Consider the following 22,241-nt stretch of genomic DNA (forward strand, 5'->3'; position numbering starts at 1 on the left):
TGAGAGCCGGACACATATTTTTGGCCAAAAGATGAAGTGACAGTTATCACCCTTTGTCTTCGGGAAGGACTGATGTTGCCAGGCAAGAGGCGACACCTCTCTGTGGTGGGGCCAGAGTGGCTGCCGGGGAACTCAGGGTGTCTGCGCCCCGACCACACAGGGGGCCTCCGCGATTAGTGCCGTGAAAGAGCTGTAGGCTGCCCGCGGCTGTTCCTGGCATGTTCAAGGCTCTACTCGTTATAGATTATAGGTTATAGATTATAGGTGATTATAGAGTATAGAGTATAGATTAGCAAAATCTTCATTAACCTCAAAATCAAAATGAAAAATCTGTGATCCTTGCTTGACAACTTGGGTTTGAAGGTGGTCGTGTTGGAGGGCGGGACTCTGCCTGAACTTCCCAGGGTCACAAGGCTGGGCCGGCTCGGCCACACCGGCTGCCATAGAGGCTGGAGGAGCCGAGGTGACCGCAGGGGCCGCGGGGGAGGGTGCTCTGCGGGGCATGTTCTTTGGACCTCTGTTTAGTGCACTTTCAAATGGAAAGAATAGTTTGAACACCTACTTAAATGTTACAACTTTTGACGTTTTGGTGTTTATAACGCAGGTCAGCCCCACCTCTGAGTATGGCTTGGCTTCTCACTGTGACCCCGGAAAAGGGACCAGGCAGGTTCTCCACCACGGTCACCGCAGCTGCAGCTCCTGCCCAGGTGGCCGGTGCCCCAGCCACCCGGCTCTGACAGTAGTCTGTTCGCCCCTGCCCTTCAGCATAGACTCGCTTCTTCCCCCCGAGGGGAGGGCGGGGGGTGTTCACAGGAGTCCCCCAGAACCCCCACGCTGTGACACTGACTCTGGTCAGCAGAGGCTGCACGACGGGGCTGACGTCTGCACAAGAGGGAGCCAGGAGCCCCTCAGTGATGACATAGCAGAGCGTGTCCCCATGGGGCGAGCACACCTGAGTCGCTGAGCACTTGAGTCAGGGAGAGGTTAGCGGGCTCTGGGGAGGCGCCTGCTCCTCAGGAAACAGTTCAGGGAGGCTGGTTCTGTTCAGCCTGAGGGACAGCCAACCGGGTGGACGCGGTGGTCGACCTGGAGCACAGACACCGAGGAGGCCGGGCTCAGGGTGGGTCCGAGGACCTGGGGAACCGAGGTGGGGCGGGAGGCCTCCCAGGGCCCCACAGTGTGACCAGGTGACAGGGACTGTGGAGACTGCAGGCTCCTGAGGGTGAAGGTCCCCAGGCCAGTCTCCAAGTGCAGGCTCGCACCCCAAGAGCAGGGGTCCTGGGCCGAGAGGGTGAGGAGCCGCCTCTGGAGGAAAGCCGGGGCGCACGCGCAGCCACGACGGCTCTCTCCAGCCCGGGGACCAGCTGTGATGCTCGTGATCGCACTGTCCACGCCCAGCTGGTGGGGACGAGGGCCGCTCAGCGACAGGCCTGCGTCAGCCTTCCCCAGCAGCAATCCGAGGCCTCTCGCCATCGGCTCGCTCATTCCTCGGAGCTGCTGAGAGGTCGTTCATGCCGCGGTCTTGCTTTGCATCCATAATCCTGCTCAAGTAAGACAGGTGGCCGCGCCCCCCGGGGTCTGCACCTGTTGGGGTCTGCGCCCGTTGGGGTCTGCACCCACCGGGGTCTGCACCCACCACGGTCTGCGCCCGCCGGGGTCTGCGCCCGCCGGGGTCTGCGCCCACCGGGGTCTGCACCCACCGGGGTCTGCGCCCGCCGGGGTCTGCGCCCACCGGGGTCTGCACCCACCGGGGTCTGCGCCCGCCGGGGTCTGCGCCCACCGGGGTCTGCACCCACCGGGGTCTGCACCCGCTGGGGCAGGGGCCTTGGGGCCTCGAGCTTTGCTGTTTCCACTCCAACAACTCCAGGCCCCTGTGGAGGCAGCGGTTTGTTAAAGCTCCGAGGAGATCTCGGGGAAGATGAAAAGCCTGGGGGTGAGACTTCATAACTGTCTCACTGAAGAGGCTGGGAGATAAAAGGCAGCGCACCAGGTCGATTGCTAGAAGGAAAAATAGTGGAGACAGACCTTGTTCAAGACCCAGCGAAGCGGCAGTGGGAGAGCACGGTCAGACTCCCGCGGGGATAGGAGGCGTGCAGGCTGGCGTCCCCGGGAACTCTGTCCCTGCTGCGGGGCTGCCACCTCTGTGGCCGTGGCAGACCAGGCACAGCACTCGCCCGCCCCCTGCACGCCCGGGAGGGGTTCGTGCCCGCAGAGCAGGAGGCAAGAACGTGCCGTTGGTGGCAGAGGAGGGAGGCGGACCCCCGATCAGGGAACCGTACACTTTGGGGCAGCTTCCGTCCCCGTCTCGAAGCAGCCTGCTATGCAGAGGTTTTTACTATAACAGACGACTTATTTTTTTATGTCACCTTTGGAAAGTCGCAATGCTGACATTTTGCTTGCTTGTGTTTTGCATACATGCGTCAGCTTCTTTTCCGTTCTAACTAAACAGTGGATTTAGAGGAACCCATTTATCTATCGCCTGTAATCGCTACAAACCCATCATCATAATAATGGTCTTGTCTTTGTGTGCGTGTGTGGGGAGGCGGGTGCAGATGGGGGGTCCCTGAGCCCTGGTGCCTGCTTCCATCACAGCCGGCAGCAGGGCCCGGTGTGTGCCCCCGGAACCCCAGGATCCCTCCTCTCAGCCCCCTAGCCGTGCTCCCAGCTGGACTGGACAGTGACCATGTCCAAGGACAGGGGGCCTGGGCTCTGTGCTGGGCTCCCCTCACTGAGCTGCAGCCAGGCCCCCCCCCAGCACCCCGTCAATCCCAGCCCCCAGGACCCCCAGGCTTCTCTGGGGCTGGCTGTGTCTCTCTCACCTCCGTTAGCACCTGGGCCAGCAGCTTGTGCGATTTACCCTTAGGGCAGCATGAAGACCGGGCTCCGGCCGCTTTCCCCAGGACCCCGTCCCCTCAGTGTTTCCGCTCTTGCGGAGCAGGCCGGCTCTGAAAATCAATGCATTCTTCAAGCCTCATTGAGAGCCGCAGACAGTGGGCCTGAGTGTGTCATCTCTATTATCTCCAACATAAATTGCATTTTTCCCTTATTATCACGATTCTCAAAGGAGCCCAGTGCTGCTTAAATGGACAAATAATCGTAGCCCTCCCTGGAGGCTCGCTTGTCACCTGGAACACGGCGCACCTCGTCTGTTTTCCTTTTGTGTGAGCGAGGAGGTTGCCCTGCTGGCTGCAGAAATGATTTTCAGGTGGCGCTTACGGGCAGACGCTGGACTAAAATGCCGCCCATTCTTCTCCTTACGGCAGCGGTTCTCAACCTGTGGGTCGCGACCCCTTTGTCGGTCGAACGACCCTTCCACAGGGGTCGCCTAAGACCATCCTGCAGATCAGATATTTACATGACGATTCATAACAGTAGCAACATGACAGTGATGAAGTAGCAACGAAAATAATTTTATGGCTGGGTCACCACATGAGGAACTGTATTTAAAGGGCCAGAAGGCTGAGAACCACTGCCTTACAGTGTCTCTGTAGGTGGGTGTTTGTTATGTGTTCTTGGAGGTGAGAACATCTACACACAGAAATGGGGCCCCTGGATTATGGCCGACAGGAAATGGGCCCCAGTGGCTCCGGGCTTGTCCCCTGCCTCCCCCACATCCCACCCGGGCCTCACCAAGAACAGGTCACCGGAGAGTCATCTGTCCCCAGCACGGGTCCCCGACGATGACCTGTTTGCCGAGCTTGTCCCAGGAGGCCTTCCATTGGCTGCGGGCTGAGGCCAGGTGCACAGGTGTCGCCGTGGATTTTCTTCGCAAACCCTTCCCAGAAGGGCCAGTGTTCTGTGACAACCAGGAACTCCTCATCCCACTGCCCCCTCCGAGCTACGGCACCTCCAGGGCATGTGGTTCGGATCATGTGTGGGCCGGGGGTCCTCTCGGGCTAAGGGGAGGATTCCCACAAATTCTTTGGAGAAGGTTGGTTCCAACGGGACAGTCGGTCAGAGGTTGCTTAGCTTTTCAGAACAGGAACAGTGAATCCTCTGTGCTGCCTACTCCTTGGGCTACTCCGTGTCTTTGAGTTGGGAATGAGCCCCCTTCCCTAGCAGGATCTAGAGGAAGCGTGTTCTCACCGGCCCTCCGAGGCCATCATGTTCATCTTGTGTTGCTTTGGGGTATACGCCAGGCAGTTCCCGGTTTCCTGTGGACTTTCGGAATCCAAGAACGGGAAGGGACTTAGGAGACTATTTCATAGATGAGGAAACTGAGACCGGAGATGTCAATGTTATTGAATTAAAATTAGGTTGAATTTCAGAATCACTCTTCGAATAAGGAGATGCTGATATATTTCTCAGGTCTTCTTTTCTTTTTTAAAAAAAAATATATTTATTGATTTCAGAGAGGGAGAGATAGGAACATCAGCGATGAGAGAGAAACATCACTGACCGGCTGCCTCCTGCACACCCCACCCTGGGGATGGAGCGGCAACCTGGGCACGTGCTCTGACTGGGAATCGAACTGTGACAGCCTGTGAGCCACCCCGGCCGGGCATCTTTTTGACAAGTTAGACCGTTTCGACTTGTCTGCCATAGTTCTTTGTTTCAGTCATTTTTAAAAAGCCATTTTTTGAACGTTTAAACACATCCTAGTGCTTTATTCGGCGTGGGTCTCCTTCGCCGCGGCCAGGGCACACAACCACTCCTGGCCCGTCCCCTCCTGTCGTGTCCACGCTGCCCTTGATCTGGGGCCTGACCCGAGGGGATGACCGGTGCCTTTGCGTCCTCATTTCTGAGACTCTCAGAGAGCAGGTGCCTTCGACCTGGACTCCTGACCAAGAGGCGACGGCTGGAGAGCTGGCCGTGGAGTCTGGATGCGGGCAAGCCCGCCGCATTCTTCTCTTACGGGAACGAGGTCGATGAATTGCTGAGCCGCGAGAGAGTGCCAAGCTACGTCTTGCCCCAGAGAAGGAGCCCGGCTTTTCTGTCCCCACTTTTCAAGGGGATAAGGTCCTGCCACTGTCACCCCCGCCCCCAAGGGCTCCTCTCCTGCCCTTGGGTCAGCCTTGCCAGGTCCTGATGCGTTTTGAGGGAAGAAGCTGATTGCTTCCCACAAACGCCCCAGGCTGTTCTGGCTCCCCGTGAGCAGGCAATACATACTCAACAGGTGATCTACGTAGAGATTTCCCGTGTGGAACCCGTTCCCCCTCCCCCCACCCCCTCCCAGACTTCCAGGCGACCTTCCCTGTCCACCTTCCCCAAGGCCAGTCGTGATCAGACCGGTATTTGGCATGGCCGGGCCCCGAGGCATGCCTCTTGGTTGTGGCCACAGCTGCTCAGGATTCTGGGGCCAGTGCTGCCTCTGTGTGAGGACATGGCCTGTTTGCCACCAGCCTGAGCTCCGGGCCCCCTTAACAGCCTGACCCGCCAGCTGGCTGCTGGGGAGAGCCTGCCGGGTCTGGGTCTTCAGAGTGACAGCTAGTGGGCAGCAAGCCTCGCTGTGGTCGTAACGTTGCTGTCCACCCATCTATCACGTGACAGATGAGGGCGCCCGTCGGCTCCATGTGCTTTGGCCTTTCCAGAGGCAGCAGCCCCGTGGGGACCGGACATCGGTCCAGGTCCAGGGCTGTCCCCCCTGCGCTGCCTGCAGCCACGAGGGTTCCCGGTACAGACGCCTCCAGAGGCATGATGCTCGGGCCCCACGTGGGGTCCAGCCTACGTGGTCCCTTCCTGCAAACCTCCTCCCCAGAATGGGGGTCAGAGGAGGCCAGAGTGGCCGTGTCTTGAGGAAAATGGGGTGCAGGTGGGATGGGCTCTTTGGCTCTTCCCCCACCTCTACCCTCTAAATGCAGATGCCTGAGTTGGAGGGGACCTCGAGGCCACTTCCCGCCACTTCCGTGTGTGCGTGTGCATTTGCAGAGGAACACACGTGTGTAAAGGGGTGCCACTGTCTTCATGTTGTCCCTCCCCCCGGGCCCTCCCTGGACCTTCCTGGGCTGACAGAGGCTTCCACAGGGTCCTGGCCTGCAGGGCCATGAGGCGCCTCAGGGCTCCTCGGTGGCTGTGGCTGTGAGGTGGGTAGGAGGTTGATGGTTTGGGCTCCTCTCCTAATTCTTGGTATGAACAGTGGTTAATCCCGGCGTTGCTCATGGCACCTCTCTCCCACTCACAAACGTTTAAGGTCTCTGTAGACGTTTTAGAACAAGATGAAACCTAAATTGTTTTATGTTCAGAATCCAGGTTTTTTGACGTTTCTCCTTCTGTCTCCCAAACAACTACTCTTCGAAGTACAGGGTTGTCTGGTCCATGGCGAAGCCAGCGGCCACGTTAGCGATGAGCAGACAGGATTGGTGGCCATGAGCCGTGGAAGCCTAAGAAACCTGGTCCCCATCAGCCTCCTGTCCTTGTCAGGGAGCCCGTGTCCCCTCCACCCGTAGCCCACGTGGCCTGGTCGTGAGGTGTGGCCGACAGCGTTGGGGGTGGGGCTGCGAGCAGGCACAGATGGGGTCACCAGAGGAGCTGGGCCTCATTGGAGGGACTTGCCACGAGACCACCGTCCAGGCCACATGTTGCCCTCGTTTAGTTTTCTCCAAACGGACGTGACCAAGGGGATGCTAATGACGACTATTTTGGTCCAGCAGAGAAAAGCAGGGACCGGGTCCGCACGCCCCGCCCTCCTGCCCTGATGCTGCGCGCGGAGAGGAAGAGCCCGGCCAGGGACGAAGGACACAAGGTCGGTCTCGGGACGTGAAATCCTGGCGGGGGCGGGGGGTGGGGGCGGGGCGGTCTGGGCCGCACACCCTTCCCACCGCTTTCCCACGTGAGGATGCGCACGGATGCTTGGCCAGTCCCTGTGCAGGACGGTCACACCCAGAAATTGCAGCGGACGCCCCGGGAAGGATACGGCGTGGGAGAGGCTGGGGAGAGCGGAGCTCGCTGGGTGTGACCCTCGCTCCCGTGTCCTTGTCCCCACATTTCACGGGAAGCTTGTGCACGCGGAGCGGCCAGGCTGCGGCAGCAGGCACCCCTCGGGCAAGGCGTGTCGGTGCTTGGCAGTGACTTTTCAAGAAAACCCAACACGCATTTGTTTTTTAACACGTTCTGGTCTTAGACCTTCTCTGTGCCCAATTGCCAAGGGCATTTTAAGGACCAACCATGGACGCACGGGGCACGTTGCTGTCACGTGAAGAACCCCAGAGACCCGCTGTGGCGGCTGCATTGGAGTCACAGCTGGGGCTTATTTTGTCCGGCTCTGTCAGATGGGCTGAGGCCCCTGGTCCGCCCGGTGCTTCGTTCACACTCCCTCTCACTCGGTTTGCTCGGCGGTCTCTGCCTCGGGCCCGTGACGGCCCCGTTCCCCGGTTTTCCTGCCCGCGCGGCAGTCCAGGCACCACCGCGGTGTCCACGGCCTCCTGCCCACCTCAGTGCCCAGCAACTGGTGTGGACGGATCCCGGATGTTAGTGCAAATGAACGTTTTGTTCCTCGGTGGAGGGTTTCGCTCTGAGAGAGCCGAGCTGTACCAGGGTGACATTTATTAATCAGTCTTTCTAGGGCCCTAACTACTTTCTTTATCACTTTGCTCTGCGTGTCTAATTCACTTTTATTACCTCAGCGTGGAAGGGGAGCGTTACGCCTTGATTAGCCATTTTTTATCACCAACAGGAAGCTATCACCTGCGCGGGCCTCGGGACGAGCGAGGGCCTCGGCAATTAGCGGCTCCCAGTCCCAGCGCCGCCGAATTTAAGGGTCCGCCCCTCACAAATCACGGCCCACCGTCCTTCCCCGAGTCATTAGCAGGATCGTCTCCTACTCCGCAGCCCCTCACTGGGTTGCGCCTGTTCAATTAGCCCCATAATGAAACTTTCCCCTCGTTTTTCTAATTGGATTAGTAATATAAACTCCGGTCTTAATGTATTTTTCAACGCAACCCTTTCAGAATATTCCCTGTCCTGTGAATTATTCTTCTCGGCCTCGTTCGATCACAGGAAGCAAAGGCAGTTTCTTCTACCCCGAAGTTCCAAGAGAGATCACTCTGAAGCTTACAAACCGAGGGGCAACCATATACTTACAAGTCATTTCCGTCGGGTAGTTACTTGTTGCAAAGAACGGAGGGGCATGGGGAGACCCAGGACAACACCGAGGCGCGCGTGTGAATGGATGACCCCTCCTTCCTGGGTTGACTCGTCTGTCCGTTAGCAGACGCCCCGGCCAGCGTGCCCGTCCGGAGACCACGCGGGGACGCTCCCGGGTGAACGTTTCCACCCCAGGGCTGCTCGTCCCTCCTCTCGGCCATTTGGTCCCGATGACATGAGCCCTCTCGGCCCTCAGCTCACGGGTGGACGGTGTCCACGGGCCGCAGCCTCCCTCTGTCGTCCACGTTGGACAGAGCACGGTTGGTGTATGTGTTGGAGATTTAGCTCACCTTAGAGACACGTGGGGTTTCCTTTCCCTTTTTAAAAATATATTTTTATTGGTTTCAGAGAGGAAGGGAGAGGGAGAGAAACATCAATGATGAGAGAGAATCATTAGTTGCTTCTCCTGCACGCCCCCCACTGGGGGTCCAGCCCTCGACCGGGCCTGTGCCCTGACCAGGACTCTCACCGTGACCTCCTGGTTCCTAGGTCGACGCTCATCCACTAAGCCACGCCGGCTGGCTTCTTTTTCTTTTTAAGTTTAGGGAAAATAAATCTCCATTTTCTTCTAGGTGTTCACAGCCTCTTCTTTATTTTATACATAGAGACACAGAAACACGGTGCTTTTCAAGCCCAGCTGTGTACAAACCACCTGCACATTGCACTGCCTCTTGAACTCTGGCCCCAGCTGGGAGCTCCGGGAGGGGACGGTCAAGGGCGCAACCAGCCTCTGCAAGGTCGTGGCTCATCGCTCCCTCCTGCTGTCAAGGGAAGGGACGGGCCAGCCCCAGCTGCACCAGGGTCTCTGGCAGCTTTCGGTTTCTCTGCCCCCGACTGTAGTGTTTTGGTGCCACAGTGACTCCAGCCGCTGGGTCACCCTGTTTCCGGAGATGAATCCGGCGGGCTTGTCTGCCGCCAAGAACTTACGGCACCCGGGAGCCACCTCTGGCTGCTCTGCCCGTCTCGTGCCTGTGAAAGCAGACGGTGTGGCTCCTTCGGGATAATTAGGGTGCCTGTGTCTGAGTTACTCCCCACGCTCTGCTGTGCCGCGAATTCCATCTTCTCAGCCTAATTGCCTGGTCCCTCTGGCTGTGCTGTTCAGAGCAGGTCATTATCTCACGGGCACTGTAGGCAGGGCTGTCTGCAGGAGACTTGTTATTCTTTACTTGGTTGCCTGTCATTGAAGACAAGGGTTTAAATAAAAGCATAAAAGGCGCTTTCCTTCTCTTTCTGCTGAAAGGAGCCTCCACCGATCCTCGTGACAGGAGAGGACAGCGCGGCCAAAGGCAGCAGACCCGTGGCCTCCACTCCGGTGCCCGGCTCCCCCTGGTAAGAGGCCCTATACCCCGAGAGCAAGGAGCTAGAGCAGGGGCGGGCAAACTTTTTGACTCGAGGGCCACAATGGTTTCTTAAACTGGACCGGAGGGCCAGAACAAAAGCATGGATGGAGTGTTTGTGTGAACTAATATAAATTCAAAGTAAACATCATTACATAAAAGGGTACGGTCTTTTTTTTCAATAGTTTTATTCATTTCAAACGGGCTGGATCCGGCCCGCCGGGCCGTAGTTTGCCCACGGCTGACTAGAGCCTTGCCTTGTCACCAGAGAGGGATGCGTGCTCCTCAGGTGAGACGGGGCTTAAACGTTAATTGGCAGCTCATGGCAGGTACAGCTCTGCACGCGGTCACATCCTGCAGGGGGGAAAGCGGCGTTTACATGATGCGGTGCCGCAGCAGGGCATCTGCGAACATGTATTAAAATAAGAATGCCGGTGCGTGTGCGTCAGCGAGCCCGGCGTCTGCAGAAAAGGCGCATGCGTGCCTCCAGCTCCAGAGGGTTCCCTGTGCCCAGGAAGAGTAGCGGGTGGCTGTTCATAACGACACCAGTGAAAGTAAAATTGCTAAACACACAGAAAAAGGTGAGGACTCCTCCAAGGAGTCACACTGCAAATACCTTTGGGAGTGAGCAGCATTGGGTTCTTAAATGCCCTTTCAGCATGGAGTGATTTGGAGGCAGAATGAAAAGGTTATTCCAGGAAAAAGCAGTTTTAGAACCGGAGCTTAGAGAGCAGGATGAGGTTGTGGGGGCTGTGTGTGTGTGTGTGGGGGGGTAGGGGGGGGTGGTGCACTGAGAGAGCGGACATCACAGCCACGGCAGATGCTAGGTGCCGTCTGCACCGTCGGCGGGGCGTGTCCCGGGGAACCCTGTGGGCTGTGACCTTCCGGTCCTGCTCTTGGCTTATTCTTGTTAGTCTCCAGGCAGCTCGCTCGAACCCAGAGACAGCCATGGGCTGCACCTGTGTGGGCAGGTGGGCAGGGAAGCCTGCAGTGGGGATCCCCCCGAGATTGGCCGGGCTCTGATGGATGCCACGGCGAAGGAGGTGCACTTTGAATCTCTCGGAGGGCGGACTCTTCTGGAAGCCCTCGCCACTGTCAGATGGAGCCCCGGAAAGCTGCGCTGTGGGGACAGGCTGGGTCCCGGCCGTCGTTCTGGTGTTGAGCCCACGCCGCCTGAGGGTTTCACGTCTCCTCTCAACAGAGCGGAGCCGCCAGCAGCTGCGGGCCCTGGCGTTTTCCTGCTGCTCGTTATTTAAATACGGGACATATGTTTCTGTGCAGCCACAGAGATGGGTAGATACAGTCTTGCAAGAGGCAGCGGAGTTGAAGTGATGGTGGTCGGGCGCGCAGACACGTGGCCCAGGTCTGGTTGAATCTCTGCCATCAGCTGCGCTGCCTTGCGGGTGGGGACGTGAGGACTGTCTGGGCGGCATTGGGTCAGGCTGCCACCCATGTCTCCATCTGCCCCTCAGTGTGGCACACCTCCCCGCAGAAGGAGGGGCTGGAGGAGGTCCCCCCGCAGGAAAACAGCAAGTTGAAAGGTGCCCAGGCATTGCTCTCAGCTGTCCTGGATGCTCATGTGGCACCAGCCTGGCCAGCCTTTGGGAGAGATGTGAGCTGCCCACCCTGGAGCTGAGCGGTGAGCACACGGAGGCTGCGCTTCCAGGCTCAGAGCTGCCTGGCACCCCTCACTGTGCCCGCCTCGCCCTGTTCCAGAGTGGCCAGCAGAACCTCTGGGCCTCGGCTGTGCTCCACTAAGGAAACGCTGTCGGGGGGCGGGCGCTGGAGCTGGGGATGGTGGGGTTGGAGGACGGGCTGGGGAGGGGAGAAAGACACCCCTGCGTGTCTCCTCCGCGCTCGAGACTCCCCTGCAACACGTCACTCCCGACACGGGATGAGCAGGTTTACACGCGGAGCGGTTCTTCCACGCCGGCTGGGTGGCCAGTTTAACCCGGTCGGACACTGTCTCCCTGGAGACAAGTCCAGGTTGTCACCTGGGCTTCTGACCCATTGGCGGTGGATCCAACAGCCCCCTCCTTGGTTTTGATTAATTTGCTGGAATTAATTTGTTCGTTATTTAGATATGAACATATGGGGACATATGTTTCACGAACTCAGAGACGGTTTACTCATAGTTCATTATGAAAGGATGTAACTCAGGACCAGCAGATGGAGAGGGGTGCAGGGCGAGGTCTGGGAAGGGGCACAGAGCTCCCGGGCTCCCCGAGAGTGCCACTCCCCCAAACCCGTATGCTCCCCAACCCAGACGCTCTCTGAACCCTGTCTTTTGGGCATCTATGGCAGGTTCATTACACGGGTGTGATGGATGACATCATCGGCCAGGGGTGATGGGACCCGATCTCCATCCTCTCCCCTGCCCAGAGGTCTGTGGTTCCAACCCTCTCGTCACAGGGGTGGTTCCCCGGTCGCCACCCAGCCCATCCTCAGGCACCGTCCCACGCCGCCTGTGGTGAGAATAACCACACACCATTTCACCTTCGCCATGCCTGCTCTCTTCCCGAGGGTCTGGGGAGCTCTGTGCCAGAAATGGCAAAGATCAAGTACATCCATCCTATAATATAATAAAAGCCTAATATGCAAATTGTCTCCTCAACCAGGTGTTCAAACAGGAGTTTGACCAGGAATTTGACCAGGGGGCGGCAACGGTGGCAGGCAGCTGGAGGAAGGGAGCCCCACCCCCACCCCTGGCCGGCAGCTGGCAGCTGCTAGGGAACCTACCCGTGCATGAATTTTGTGCACTGGGCCTCTAGTTTCATTATAAACCAGGACATCACAGGAAGGAAGGTGGGATGGAGGTTCTACTCTCCCCTCCCTAAATCTTTGTGTCTGCAGATCCCATGGCCCCCTCACCCACCTGCCCTGGGGATCAGCCAGGACTGTTCAACCAGGCTGCCAGGTCAGCCCCTCCCTGAGACAAAGGGGTAGGGGGTAGAATGAGGAGAAGAGAAAAGACAGCAAAGGGCATACGGACACTGCCTCTCAATTCCGAGACTCAGCCCTGGGATGTGACCCCGTGAACACCAGGCTCTGGCCTGGGAAGGACACTTCTCCTGGGACGGGATGCACAGGGCGAAACACGGAGGGTGAGAGGGACCCAGCGTGTCTTTGTGCGGGTGGGCAGGGACCAGGCATGTCGCCTCTCCCTCCGGGGCTGAGGTCGGAGCTGGGAGAGAAGCCGACATGTCCCCCACCCCGTGGAGCCTGCGCATGCTGGGCTTTGCTACCTGAAGGTGACCGTGCGAATCCTGCTCCCCACGAAGCAGCAGCTCTGTGTTCGATGGCGACATCTGGATTTTACGTGTTAGGGCTGCTACGTGTGGGTGCTCTGTACTGGACTTAAACTTGGTGCAGGGCCCAGAGCCTCTGGGGGTGGGAACAGGGAAGAGGGAGTCTGGCCACCATCCAGGAATTACGCTGTGATTAAGGGAGGGGAACATGCACGTATTACTTAAAACGATACATAAAATTAACGTCCCATGGTACAGCGGCTCGGTCTAGTGGGAACCAGCTGTGACGAGTCGATGGTCTGTGTCTTCAAGGGAAGCTGCTGCTGTCATGCCCGCCACCAGCCATCTGGCCCCGTCGCACCGCATCCCGCTGGCCCGGAGCCGGGCTCTCTGTGCCCGGATAGAAATGTACCGAGCTAACTGTCACTCCGCTCCCCGGGGAACAATCCCCTAGTAACCCCTGATTCACTGCGTGTTTCCCTTGCTTAGAAGCTCGGTGGTGGAAGGTCGGGAATCCCCCCCTTTGGAGTCCCCCCCAGCCAGGGTGTCCAGGGAGCGTCTCTGGACCCAGCGTCTCTGGGCTCAGAGGTGGTGCATCCCTGATGCAGCAAACGTACAAGAGACAGTCTAGGATCCGGAGAGAGTGGGGCCAGATAAATCCCCAACTGTAACGCTTCTTCCTTTTAAAAAAACTTTTTATTATCTTTTTCTTAATCCTCATCAGAGGACATTTTTTCCTCCCACTGCTTTTCAGAGAGAGTGGAGGGAGGGAGAAAGGGGGAGAGAAACATCCATGTGAGAGACGCATCGGCTGGTTGCCCCCCGTATGCACCCTGACTAGGGGGCAGGGAGCACACACACAACGCAGGTTCGTGTCCTTGACCGGAAAGTGAACCTGAGATCCCTTGGTGTGTGGGCCGATCTCTGACCACTGAACACGCGAGCCCCTTTCTTAGTGAAATGGACTTTTCCTAAGTTGACTGGCACCAACGGGGAAAATCCCCCAGGAGCTCAGTGGGAAAATGCGTGTATCCCCCTGGTAAGGAATGCCGGGGCCTCACGGTTGGGGGGGGCGGAGGGGCTTTCTGGAAGCCATGCTTCCTGGTGTCTTAGCACCTCCAGTTCCTCAGGGGGAGGGCAGGCGGCAGGGAGGACCCTGGAGGTCGGGCTGGTGGCCTCCGTGGAGGCCTGTGGGACAGCCAGGCTCCCTGGACGTGCTCTGGCCGGAGGTGAGGTGGTCTCTTTTCTTTGGAAACCAGACCCCTGGGAGCACGTGGGGTGGGACCCACCGACCCACCGTGTCCTCCGTGAATGTCTAACTCAGGTGGGTTTTTCCATCGGAACAGGTGTGTGGTCTGGACGGGCGACGACCGGGTTTTCTTCTTCAACCCCACGATGCAGCTATCCGTGTGGGAGAAGCCCGTGGACCTGGAGCACCGCGGGGACCTCAACCGGATCCTCGAGGACCCGCCGCACAAGCGCAAGCTGGAGGCCGCGGCCGGTGAGCGCGGGCCGCACGCGGGCCCCGTGCGTGTCCAGGCGGAGCGTTCCCGGGGAGCGGGCGGGACGTGTGCTCTCCCTGGTTGTGGGGGACATTGACTTTTAAGGAAGCTTCAGAATTTAGTAATTACGTTCTTACGGCGCTTTCTGCCGAAACATCGATCCTCCAGGAGGGTCGGCTCCGGCTTTCTTTCCGTGTCAGTCTTTAACTCAGAGAAGGAAGGCCTTTCCTCCCGCGGCCGCTCCACGTGTCCCTCCCGCCTCATCGTTAGCCAGCGTGTCATTTTCTCAATGGCTCGTGGACCCCACTGGAGAGACCAGGTGTACACAGATAACGCGTTTCCTCCCCCGGGGGCGCGAAACCACCTGTTGTTTCCTTGGAGGCTCCTGGAACCCCGTGGAGCCATGTGCTTGGCGAGGGGACGGTGCCGGGCAGCGGGCCAGCTGTCCCAGAGCCCGAGAACATTGCGTGTCCTCGGTCGGGTCTTTCCGATTAGACCGCCCACATTTTTATTAGCTCTGTGTTGGGCGAGCCCCCCCCCTCAGTTCGTGGGCCACATTGTGGGGGGCACTTGAGGTCAGCCCTGGGCTGACCTGACACACAGGCGCTTGACCCCTTGAAAGAGGGGTTTGGTTTTATTTTGTGGGTGTTTGTCGGGTTTGCAGTGACATTTTTATCTCTACTGATCTAGGGCTAACAGATGACAGCGGCCCCCTCTTTTAGTCAAACCCAGAGGCATCTGCCTGGACTTCAGAAGAGGGGGTTCTACAAGCTTCCTTGACATTTTCACAGCTCTGAGTAGAAGCCACTGCTCCTGGGAAGCCGGTGTTTGTCTCTCAGGATGGAGAGATGACAAGTTTAATATGTTCGTTTCTGTTAATATCATAAGGACGTTCTCCAGAGAGCTGGAGCCCGCGCATGCTGGAAAGAGAGGCGTGTTCTGGGTGCCTCTTGAACCGAATCTGTAAAGTCTTAGCCATGCGGGAGAAGAGACAATAATTTTCCTCCCGCCTTTCTAAGCTCTGGCTGGGCTAACAATCAAATTAGCATGAGACAGATGAACAGGAGAGAATGTCCCAAATTTCTTGTGGATGTACGTATGGGGACCCATAAGAATGAGGGGCGCAAGGACAAGCAGGCCGAGGAGGTTTATACGCCATTCGTAGCTGGAGAGGAAGGGGGATGGTTGTGGTTTGAGACTTCAAAGGGCAGGAGGGCCATCACCTGGGCCTGGGAAAGCCAGTGTTTGGTAACTGAGTGTTTGCTGGGCCCTCAGTAACCACAGGGCCTCGCCGGGTTCCTCTGTCTATGACCCTTAGTTCTTAGTGACTGTGGTTACTGTGATGTAGCTGCCTCCCTGGACAGGGCCTCGGTGTAAATATTAGGGGGAAGGTCAGGAGTTCTTTCTGCATCTTCTGTTCCTTAAAAATAACCAGGTTTGCCGAAACCGGTTTGGCTCAGTGGATAGAGCGTCGGCTTGCGGACTGAGGGGTCCCAGGTTCGATTCCGGTCAAGGGCATGTACCTGGGTTGCGGGCACATCCCCAGAAGGGGATGTGCAGGAGGCAGCTGATCGATGTTTCTCTCTCATCGATGTTTCTAACTCTCTATCTCTCTCCCTTCCTCTCTGTAAAAAATCAATAAAATATATTTAAAAAAAAAATAACCAGGTTAAAATATTCCATGTCCTAAAGAGGCATGCGTTGGGGTGACGAACTCTGCTCCCCCTCAGCTGATGGCAGGCACAATAGAAATTGGGTCTGGGATGGTTTTCTCCTTTGATAAGCAGGCATCCATTTTAAAAATGTACATTTTTATTGATTTCAGAAAGAAAGGGAGAGGGATAGATAGATCAGTGATGAGAGGAAGAGAGATAGAAAGATCAATGATGAGAGAGAATCATTGATTGGCTGCCTCCTGCATGCTCCCTCCTGGGGATCGAGCCCCAAATCAGGTCATGTGCCCTGACCGGGAATTGAACCGTGATCTCCTGGTTCATAGGTTGATGCTCAACCACTGAGCCACACCGTCTGGGCTGGCATCCATATTTTTTTAAAAAAAATATATATATATAGTTTATTGGTTTCAGAGAAGAAGGGAGAGGGAGAGAGAGAGAAACAACAATGATGAGAGAGAATCATTGATTGGCTACCTCCTGCACGCCCCCCCCCCCCCCCCCGGCCTGGGGATTGAGCCTGCAACCCAGGCATGTGCCCTTGACTGGAATTGGACCCGGGACCCTTCAGTCCACAGGCTGACGCTCTATCCACAGAGCCAAACCAGCCAGGGCATGGCATCCGTTTTTAAGAGGGATATTTAACATGCTGAACGAGGGCTGGAGCAAGAGCCCCTGATAGAAAGCCACCTCTTGAGGTCCATCCCCTGGGATCGAGAACTCGGCACGCTGGGGAATGTCAGGAGACCACGCAGCCTGTGAGAAACCATAGGTGCGTCGTGGCGATGGTTCTATTTGCTTGGTGGAAGGCGGATCACGCAGGCAGGCTCCTGGCTCCTGGTTCAGCCTGCATTCTTGTAGATAATTGGGTGCTGTTTTTACTTATTTAGTTATTTTCCCCAACCTTGGTCGCCACGAGAAGGCAGCTAGCTCATTAGCAGTCCACGCATAGTTGCTCTCCCGTTTCTCTCATTTGGAACAAACCAGGCGAGGGCCAACTGAAACTGAACCACATTCACAGACTCCCTCCTGAGGCACCTGCCAGTTCAACGCTCTGGAGGACCGCAGGAGGGGGAGGGACGGTGGTAAAAGATAAACTGAGGCACGTTACACACTTCCACAGTTTATTTGAGCAAAAATGATTCTAATCAGGGAGCACCGAACCGGAAGTGGTTTGGAGCGCCCCTCCCACAGGGAAGGACTCATGTGGCCCAGGGGCAGACGCGAAGAAGGGAAGTTATTGGCTGGCTGTGGTTCAAAGCCCAGTGGCTCCTTGGGAGTGCTTGGTCTTCGTGTTTTGATCGATTCCATAACCACCAGGCAGGCCCTGGCTGAGATTTCTGTTTCTTTGTGGGGGCGCCCTCACATTGAGCCTCCTTGTTTAACGAGCTTCATGACAGGGACCTGAATTACGGGGTCATAGGTCAGTGCTCCATTTCACTCTAGACCACGCGTCTCATTGTATATTGAAAAGGGGGGAGAATGGAGCCTCAGACCCCACAGACACAACCAGGAGCAACCAGTGAATTTAGCTTCAATATATTCAGGTGTTTTTGTCTTCCATCCACTTATTCCGGTGGCCCTAACTCCTCTACCTAGATAGATGTGTGATGGTACAGTTACATGTCGTTACGAAAGTTTTAACCTTGCTTTCTCTTTTCAAAGCGATGTTCTAAAACCAGTAATTTTTAAAACCCGAATCTTAAAGCTATGCCGGTGACCTCAATTCTCAACTTCCTGTTGCCGGGTAGAACTGCCTGCTATTTGAATGCACAGCTTCTAATTTCCGGAGACCCACATGGTTTTGCCTGCGGCAGGTTTCGGACAGGAGGTGCTCTGGAGGATAAGTAGGGATTTCCCGGCAGAGCTGTGACCTTCAGCCGCCAGCCGTGGCATTTTTTCCTGGCTGGTCATCCACTAGGACTCATTAAACCATTTGACCCTAATGAGGATAAGAAGCAGCTCCAGGAGCGGTAGTGATTGGTGGAGACTTTGTTAACTATTATGGATTTGAATGTAGTAATGCCTGTTTCTAGTCTGAGATGGAACAATCAAGCATTCCAGTTGATAGCCACTATTTTTCAAGAGGAAGCAAAATAAATGAATTCTATAAAACAACTGCCACATTTAGCTGCTATTAGGTTTAGAGGTCTGTGTGCACGCACATGTATCCACGTGCGTGTGCATGCACGTATGTGCGCACATACGCGCGCATATGCACACATGTGCATGCGCATGTGTGCACATGCATGTACGCATGCGTGCACACACCTTGGTGTTTCCTGGGAACGGCAGGCACTGAAGTGGGAGCTGAGAGTGTATGGCAGCTCGGGGGGGCAGCAGGCAGAGCTGCCCGCAGTACTGAGCCGCCCATCACTCAGTAGGTCAGGAAAGGGCCCCTTTTTCTCTGTGCTGGCAGGGCTGAGAGATTAAGGCGAAGGCCTGAATTATTTTCTAATTATCTTGCAGAGCATCCAGATTTTTTATGGCCCTAGCAGCCGTGCTGTTAGCTGAGAATAAATGCTCGGGAACAAAAGTGAAATGGAAAGTGCCAGCCCTCACACGCATCCCTGACACGTTGCGGGGTGCTCGGCTATTACGAGCTTTTCAGCATAGAGGGGGCAGATGCTCCTCGGCCTATGACGGGGTTCCGTCCCCATAACCCACCGTAAGTCCAAACGATCATAAGCCACAGGTGCATCTCATGCCTTGAACCTGCCGAAGGCCCTAGCTCAGCCTCGCCCACCTTAACGGTGCTCAGAGCATCCCGCTAGGTGGGCGATTCTCTTGCGTTCCATCTCGAGCCATTGCCTCCTCTTTTTCTCCCCAGAAGCAGGGGACACGGGTGGGTGTTTTGTAGGCATGACGGGATGTGATAACTCAAAACACAACACCGAGAACACACTGGCCATGCTGAGCATCAGGGGGTCACCCTCATCACCCCGCCACCCGGCATCATGAGAGAGTATCCCGCCCCACGGCATATCACTAGCCCAGGAGAGATCAAAATTCGGAATGTGAAGTGCGGTTTCCGCTGAATGTGTGTCACTTTTGCTCACCAAAGTTGACAAATCCTAAGCAGGACCACCGTCAGTTGGGGACCAGTGCACTCACTTTTGTTTTCCCAGGGTCAGCTTTCCTCCAACCTGTGGAGAAGCTGCCCCTGTACTTACCTGCAGCCACAGTCACCTGCTCCAGGTGATGGCAGAACCCTCCTGCAGCCCAGCCCCCACACCCCTGCCTTGTGGCCTCGGCCGCTTTGCCTGCCCCGTGCAAATGGGAAATCCAGGCCCTTCCTCCGGGAGGGGTTGGTGCAGCCTGGGGGGCAGACTGGGGACAGTGACAGCACAGGGGCTCATCCTGTGAGTGGGCAGGAGGAGGGGAGGATGAGACGGGCGATGAGCACTGCAGCTCCTGCTCTTCTGTCCCTGCTGGTGCCTCCCAGTGGCTGAGGAGGACAGGAGACCCCGGTGAGGCCTGCCGAGGTAGAGGGAACACGGAAGGGACAGCGGGGTACACGGATGGCTCCACGCAGCTCCTCGCGGTGGGTGCCTCTGTGTGAGCCTCTGTGGCTCCCAAACCGAGCAGCTTAAAACAACGCAGATGTGTTATCTCACAGCCCTGGAGGTCGGAGCCCAGCAGAGGCCTCCGTGACCAGGGTGGAGCTGTGTTCTTCCTGGCGGCTCCCAGAGGAACATGCTCCCATCTCTCCCAGGTCCCGTGGCTGCAGGGCGGCACCTTCGCAGCGCTCTGGCCCACTCCTCGGAGTCCCGCTCCCACTTAGGGTCCTCGCGATGCCCGGGGGCCTGCCTGGAGGATCCAGGGTTGCCTCTCGTCTCAAGGGCCGCTGTTTGGCCACCTTCATCTCCCTCGGCCTCATAACTAATCCATCCCCAGGCTCCGAGGGTTAGGGCGTGCACGTCTTTGGGGGCCTTATTCTGCAACCCACCGTCGTGATCCCCACTTTATAGGAGAGGGAATGAGAGAGAGGAGGGTAATCACTTGGCCAAGGTTACTCTGCTGTGAAGTGGGGGCTGGGACCTGCACCCTGTGGGTCTGACTCCACAACAGCATGTTGCTCTGAGGCTGTGATTAACACGAGCTCTGGGAGCCTGGGCCCTGTGCCTGCGGCAGGGGCAGCCGGGGACAGCAGCCAGGGGCTTCCACACTGATGGGTCCCAGCCGCCACCGGCTGCACTCGCTCTGTAAACGTTTTAGTCTTTTAAATTCAAGACAAACGTACATACACTGTCCCCATGGGCACACAGCTGTGACACTAAAGGGTGCTTTCCCGAGCTGCGTGTGCCCAGGGACAGTGTACACGGTCTCCAGCCACAGGGCGCCAGGGGCCACGCTCAGCACGATCCGAGACCAGGGTCAATGGAAACGGGGACCCTGCCCCCCAGAACTCCCCCACCCCGCTCTTCGGGAGGAACCCTGACCTTCCCACAGACCCTGTCTCACCTCCGACCCCACCGGTGGCCTGGCCTACGCCTCCTCTTTGCACAATGAGAGAATCAGGCCACTTGTTCCCATAGTTCCGGGTCAGCGCCCGCCCTGGCCAGGCTCTGTAAGGCGACCCCGGCACCCATGCCACGCCGGGACACGGCGGTGAGAGGTGGCTTCCTGGGGAAACTCACGTAGAGAATGAGGACCAGGGCGCCAGGCCGTGGCGATGCCGGGGAGCGTTGGCAAACCACTCTGCCGGCCAGGACGGGAGTCATAATGTTCATTTTTCCTCTCTTCCTTCTGGAGACAAATATAAAACATCCAGGCACCGTTTCACTTTTTCATTCCCAAAGCTCATCAAACATTGACGGAGCCGACCTTCTCGGGATGGGAGGAGGGGAACTGTCTTCAAAATCAGTTTGGCTTTTTGAAGTAGCCGAGGAGCCACCACTGAAGGGCAGGTGGCCTGTGGGAGAAATCTGATCATCCATCGCGGAGGACGAGAGGAGGGGCCCGCTTTGGGGGTTCACGCACAGGGACGCCAGGCAGATGTGGAACGGAAGGGCAGGGGCGAGGGGTGGACACCCACCTTCATCTCCCGTCCTCTGGCCACTCGGAGGGCCTGGCTGCCCAGTGGCAGGACGGGGACACTTGTCCGCACTGAGGGAGTGAGGTTTCTCTTTGGCGGCCATGAAAGGACGCGCTCCCAGAGAATGCTGGCCGCAGGGTTGGAGGTCGGTCATGAAGGGACATCTGTTTGCCCGGTTTCCCAATGAGTCTGCAGGGAAGCCGCCTGGTGGTTTGCCAAGCAGAGTGCTGACGCTCCTCCGTCCTAATCCCACTTTCTTCCAGCCGAGCACAGTGACGGGTCGGGCTCCGAAGACGGCCTGGAAGACCCGAACGTGAAAACCAAGAGGAACCGGTAGGTGTCCTGTCCTTCCTCTGGCTCTTCCCTCGGCAGGGGATTAGGTGGCGGAGAAAGAAAAGGACTGTTGGGCTCTGTTGACTGAGCAAAGCAGGGATTTAGCGCTGAACAGAGGCGGGAGGTCTGAGGCTCATCTCAGCGACGACACGTGGTGGGCAGGCATCTCGGTGGCTCTGGCCTCTGGAGCCTGTAGGAGTGGACAGGGGTGACCAGGGGCTGGGTGGTGCCCTGCGCTGGGTAGGGGGTGGGTTTGGGGTCTGACAGTTCCAGGTGGGCATTCAAGCTCTGTCCCGCTGGCTTTGGGATTTGAGGCAACGCAATTCCACCTCCATCTCGGGGTTTTCATTTGTCAAAGGCGACGGCAGACGCTTGAGGTGGCGCCTGCGTGAGCTGACTCCATGTGGCTTCCTGTCGCCCTCGGGGAAGGGTGGCTCAGTGAAACCCTTTCCCCAGGAGAGACCTTTCCCACCCACTCGGTCAGGATGGAGCGGGTACCCAGACAGTGTGGCCTGGGGGACTCCGCCCTCTCCCTCGGGACAATGATGGCCAGAGCGAGCTTTATGAAAGTATCCGAATTTACTTTAGTTGATGGCACCAAAGTCGTTCAGCCATGAGAATATTAAAAATCTATTTAGCAAGTTTGCATTTGCCTTTGGCCAATTCTGATTGAACCGAGCACTCGGGCTGCAAAGCGCCCCGAGCTCCTGAACCACGCATTTTGCTGAATGAGCTTGAGTGTGAGATCGGCGCCGAGCTCCCGGCTCTCTTATTCGTCTCATTTCAAGTTACAACAATACGAGTCTGGTTTCCACACTTCTATTTTTAACCAATGGAAATCTATTACGAAGAAATCCTAATTATACTCTTCGGATTATACAATTGCAAATCCACTGGTAATTTTCTTTTTTCAAAATTCCACACCATCACCTATGAAGCAAAGCTTGTAAGTTCTCCCGAAATAGTTGGTGTATAAATAAGATTTCTTGATGGGCTGAGCAATCATTTCTTTTCTTTGCACATTTTGC

General features: G+C 56.9%; 1 protein-coding gene across 1 annotated transcript in view; it reads left to right on the forward strand.

Moving 5' to 3' along the window:
• Nucleotides 1-6,599: 6,599 nt before the first annotated feature.
• LOC132214583 (transcription elongation regulator 1-like protein) overlaps nucleotides 6,600-22,241 on the forward strand; it is a 33,754-nt gene continuing 18,112 nt past the window's right edge. Inside the window, exons 1-4 of the mRNA XM_059661939.1 lie at nucleotides 6,600-6,682; nucleotides 9,323-9,411; nucleotides 14,014-14,168; nucleotides 21,144-21,213. Coding sequence (XP_059517922.1) covers nucleotides 6,635-6,682; nucleotides 9,323-9,411; nucleotides 14,014-14,168; nucleotides 21,144-21,213 — 362 coding nt within the window. The 5' untranslated portion in view covers nucleotides 6,600-6,634. The remainder of the gene's footprint in view (nucleotides 6,683-9,322; nucleotides 9,412-14,013; nucleotides 14,169-21,143; nucleotides 21,214-22,241) is intronic.

This window comes from Myotis daubentonii, chromosome 13 (assembly GCF_963259705.1).
Source record: "Myotis daubentonii chromosome 13, mMyoDau2.1, whole genome shotgun sequence".
In the NCBI taxonomy this organism is placed as follows: Eukaryota; Metazoa; Chordata; class Mammalia; order Chiroptera; family Vespertilionidae; genus Myotis; species Myotis daubentonii.